Consider the following 5333-nt stretch of genomic DNA (forward strand, 5'->3'; position numbering starts at 1 on the left):
TCCAGAGAGGTCTTGCTCCCCCTCTATGCAGTGCTGGTCAGGCCACAGCTGAAGTACTGTGTCCAGGTCTGGGCACCACACTTCGGGAGGGATGTGGAAAACCTGGAGAGGGTCCAGAGGAGGCCACTCGTATGGCTGGGGGCCTCCGCGGCCAGCCCTATAAGAGGCTGAGGGACCCAAATCTCTTCAGTCTCCGGAAGAGGAGACTGAGGGGGGATCTTGTGGCTGCCTACAACCTTATCAGGGGCCACCAGCAGGGACATGGGGAAAGTCTGTTCACCAGGGCCCCCCTTGGAGTCACCAGGAACAATGGCCACAAGCTGAGGAAGGATAGGTTTAGGTCAGATATTAGGAAGAACTACTTCACTGTAAGGGTGGCCAGAGCCTGGAATAGGCTTCCCAGAGAGGTGGTGCTCTCACTTTCCCTGGAAATCTTCACGAGGAGACTGGATAGGCACCTAGCTGGGGTCTTATGACCCCTCCAACCCCCAGTGCTCCTTCCTGCCCATGGCAGGGGGTCGGACTAGATGATCTGTCTAGGTCCCTTCCAACTCACTGATTCTATGAAATTGGCTCCATATCCTTCCTGAATGCTACTCTGATCCCCTTTCCCAAACTGATCTGATTTTTGCTTCCTTCCTTGTGCTCCCTGCCTGTTTGGTTTCTGCTTCCTGTTCTATCTTCCATGGTGTTGCTTGTCCCCTTTCAGATGTGCTGTGCGCCACACACACGCACACAGAGTGCCCATACCACTTGTGGTACCCATGCTACTAGCTGGCTACTCCTGGTTTCAAGAACAGTAAAACTATATAAATGACAGGGTTAGGTTATTTTGCCCCTGCAAAGATGAGGGTTGAACAACTGGTGGAATGTAGAGCCACAGCAGAGAGCTGTGTAGAACTGCTGCAGTACTCCAGCTGAGTGAAGAAGCAGAATCCTTTGAAATAAAAGCCAAAGCAAAGAGTGGTGTGGTTTGTCCTTCACTCAAGGTTCTGCTGTACTGGCCACAGAGGCTATAACAGATAAGCCCAAGGCTGAAGTCTCTCTCTTGAAGACACAAAAGGCTGGTAATGGAAATGAAATATATTTTTATATGAATAAATTCTATTATCTTCTTAATCTGTTATGTCAAGACTACTGATAAGGGTGGGTACTTCAGTAGGAAAGGACAAGCAAAGTTCATTTCATATAAAACAAATAGCTACTGACTTGGACAATATTCAGGCTTTGAATTTGGTGATGGAACTCTGTGTATTCAATGATCAGAACAATGGAGACATCCAATTCTCCCACTGTATTATTATCCTAATCATTTTTAAATATGTCAAATGACTGCATAAATCAAAGCCCACGTTACAAAGAAAATAAAATAAATTAAGCAACCACTTAAAATATGATAGCCTTCTTTGAAGTGATTAGAGTTCCTGTGGTAATCCTGAAGACTGGGGCCACTCCCTTCCCATGCCTATTTTCCCCAATTCTGGAATCAGGAATAGGGTTAAGGAAGGCCGACAGCATTCCAAGTTTCTTCCATTTAGCAAGAATCCATTTAAAGCCAGTGGTACAATATTTATAAGATATTAAAACACCACCCCAAGAACCAAAATGAACCTCACACACTATCGCACTGATTACATTTTAAGAGCATTTGGAAATACCAAGCTAAATGAATTTAACAGCTGAAGGTTTCTTCTAAGACTAGTAACTCATTGCACACAAAAACATACCCAGTACTTTCGCATCATTGCCAGTTCTGGGAACAGACCAGAACTTGTACAACATACTAAATTTCTTACCTACTCCATTACACTTGACAGATTTGCAACAACATTTATTAAAACATTCACTCTTACCAAATACAAAGCCTAATTACCCCGTAAAACCCCAAATGTATCAATGTTTACATACCACCAATGTACGCAAGCACAATGTGCTTGCTGGGGCACGAGGGTCAAGAGCAGCTTGCAAATCCCAAACTTTAATTTTGCTACAAAGTGAAACAAGATGATTATGTTATTGTAACAGAAATGTTGCCTCAAGCGTAAGTATTGCAAATATTTTCATCAACATAAATGGAATGGTGGAATTGCCCCAGAGCCCATTTACTGGCATGAAAAAGGCAGAACGTCTCTGATAATATGCTACAACTAAATTCTTTCGGGCAGGGATTATTTTTGTTTATTTGTATACAGCCCCCAGCACAAGAAGGAACAGCTACGAGCTAACACAATACATATATACAAACATTTTGCATATGAGCTTCCTAGAATTATAGAAAAGCTGAAAAGATCTCTATCATACTGCCCATAAAGCACATGGAAGAACAGTCCCCCAGAATGGATTTGGGATTACAGACTGCAGGGTAGCTGGAGAATCAAAATTAGTAGAACCAATTCATACAAGAGCGGAAGAGCACTCATGGTCTTCCTTCAATAAGCCTATAACATTCACTTGAATTAAAATACAACCAAATACCGGAGAGGATAGGTTAACAAAGACAGAATGCAGAAATAGATTATCCTGAACTCACTGTATTAAGACATTACTCCTCATAAAATGGCTCCTTGTGCCTTCCCACAGCAATAAAACACCACCAACTTTAGAACTTTTTTGCTCAGTCCAAGTACTATAGTTTCAAATGTTACAAGTTCTACAGCATACAGCTTCAGAACAAAACAGTTACGAGGTTAGTAAAAAAGGCAGCCAAGGCCTCTTGGGAAGCATGGGGTTTGTCAGTGACACCTTGGGGAAGGAAGAAATGGAAATGGCCCATTCTCATTAGACACTGCTTGACACAGATTAATAGTTTATTTTACCAACTTGTGCCATAGCACAAGTCACAGAAACCTGATTAGTAAAACACTTCTATTGATTGTGTAGGAAACACCAACTTAGTCTTCTGAGAAGTCAGAGCCCTAAGGAATTACTGGAAGGTACTTCAAATGGACTAAACAATGCACATTATACATTACTAAAAACACTTTATTTTTAATAGCCTGCAACTAAAAGCTTTGGCGTTTAATTCTCCAGAAAGTACGCAAAACTTAGGTTAAATATTTATCTATTGTAGGTCATTTACAGAAAGCAAAATACAAATCTGAAGAAAATTCACCTTCTATGTGGTGTCTGAGACCTAAGAAATTCAAGAGTGCTTTATTATAGAATATATGAACGACCTGAAAATTTGTTTGAAACATACCCATCATAGGCTCCACTAACAATCCTCTTGTTATCAAATCTGATGCATCTAACCAATTCTTCATGGCCTTCTAGTACTCTTAAACAGGCACCACATTCAATGTCCCATAGCCTTAAAGAAACAATAAAATAGATCTATGAGAAACGCAGTTTCAATGTTAACTTTCTCTCCCATTATTTCATCTTTTAAACCTAATTTTTCTCCAGAAAGAATCAGACTGCATTGTCAAAACATGAGTGCAAGATCCACTTGAGGTTTCTGTATGCACTCCCCAGAAGGGGGTACACTAACTCCAATACATTCTTAGTCAATCAGTACAGCAGAGTAATGCAATGCAGGATGCCTGCAGGACAGACCAGACCTTGTCCCAAAACACTTGGGTCCCATTTATACATTACACTTAAGAGTTACTTAACCAGTTACTGTATTTACTCAGATATAGAATGACTCTGAATACAAGACAACCCCCCAATTATATTGATTCAATATATGGAAAATTTCTTATATGCAAGTAAATACAGTAATCACATCTTAAGCTATATTGCAGCCACACATTCAATCCATCAAAGGCATGATAAAACAAGAAATAAATCACAAAGTTATTCCACAAAAAACATGTGATATTTCTTTGGCTTGTTCTTATCACATGGTTAACTGGTGCTCCCTGTGGCTGGGAGTCCCATCAACTAGCAAGGCTCCCAGGTGCAGGAGTGCAACATGCACTACCATGGCTGCAAGCCCCATCAGCTGTAGGACTCCCACCCACAGAAGCTTGCTACTTGCTGGTGCAGGGAGGGGAAGGAGGAAAGGACTGTGATCCCAGGCTCCCCATATACCAGCAATAAGACATGATTGGATCTGATGCTGGATGCTACAAATTATGCCTGTGTGGCATGGCAGGAGGCAAAATTGTATGGATCACGCATCAGATTCTATCACACTTTTACCTGAATGTCCAGAGGGGCCCTTGGTGTCAACAAACAACACTGAACCAGTTCACAGTGAAATGGTTCAAAATAATATTTGATTTTCCGGGTACAAATTTGGACCGTTCCAGGCAAATTTAAATCAATTTAACAGGCTTGTACGTCTGTCTGCTTCAAGTTTCAACCAGATTTAAACAATTCTAAGTATTGTGTATCCATGCCCTAATGTTTTCAACAATGACTGCCTGTTCTAATGCTGACAAATATGCCAAAGAAAGTATTACACCTTATACATTATATAGAGAAATGAGGCAGGAAAGATTCAAAGGTCAGAAAATAACTGCTACTTTTTACACTTCCGAGTGCAAAGTGTAACATTTTGAAGCTCTTTCCTTTCACCCACCTAATAGTGTTGTCTGACGACCCACTCACAACTAGCCGATCCCTGTACTGAAGACAAGCAATGCCACGCTTGTGCCCATTTAGAGTACGTACAAACTCACACGTGCTTGTACTCCAGACCTGTTGAACAAATTAAAATGCTTCATTTTGACAGTTATGACCTATCAAGGGGTTAAGTAAAACAATTTAGGCTAAATTTCCTAAATAAAATGGGTAGAGGTCCAGCTTTGCTAAGAAAACAGAGCCCGTGAAGCTCACTGGAAAACAAGTCCACATATTTTGTGTTTCTGCAAGGACTGGCACAATGGAGTTCTAATCCTAAATGAAACTTCTGGGAACTGCTCTAATACATAAATATTTTCAAATCTGCTTTACATATTGCTTCAGTAACAAAAACCATTTTGGAACAAGTTTGGCTTGTTACTAATAATATTTCAAAGTGAAAAGGAGAGAAAAGTGAAAAAATAGTCAAAAGACTAGTTTCATCATTAGCGCTGTTCTTTTTTCTTTTAACCATGAACATGGGCAACCATCTATTGCTGATTAGAGAGAAAACTAGAAGTTTTACCTGCAGAGGGCACAAAGTTGTTTTTATTTTTTTTAAATGTCAAATTATTTGTTAGTCAACTTGGCAATTTTTAAAAAAAGTTGTATTTAAAGCTGTAATGAAAAGAACCCAATGGTTTATTTTCTATCAATGTACAGTACCTTCAGATGTATGGGACAACTCTGCCCAAAGAACTTTTGGCACAGTCAAAACCAATTATGATTTAAAGGTGGGGGGCTGGGGGGGGGGGGGGGAAGGG

At 40.6% G+C, this 5333-nt stretch overlaps 1 protein-coding gene across 4 annotated transcripts in view; it reads right to left on the bottom strand.

Annotated features, from left to right (window-relative positions):
* FBXW11 (F-box and WD repeat domain containing 11) overlaps positions 1-5333 on the bottom strand; it is a 161582-nt gene that overhangs the window by 9502 nt on the left and 146747 nt on the right. For all 4 annotated transcript variants that reach the window (XM_019506543.1, XM_019506542.1, XM_019506545.1 and 1 more), the window contains 3 exons: positions 4529-4647; positions 3200-3310; positions 1909-1987 (listed from right to left, as the gene is read on the bottom strand). In XM_019506543.1, the coding sequence (XP_019362088.1) occupies positions 1909-1987; positions 3200-3310; positions 4529-4647 (309 nt within the window). The remainder of the gene's footprint in view (positions 1-1908; positions 1988-3199; positions 3311-4528; positions 4648-5333) is intronic.

Source organism: Gavialis gangeticus, unplaced genomic scaffold (genome assembly GCF_001723915.1).
Source record: "Gavialis gangeticus isolate Ggan-Ray unplaced genomic scaffold, GavGan_comp1, whole genome shotgun sequence".
In the NCBI taxonomy this organism is placed as follows: Eukaryota; Metazoa; Chordata; order Crocodylia; family Gavialidae; genus Gavialis; species Gavialis gangeticus.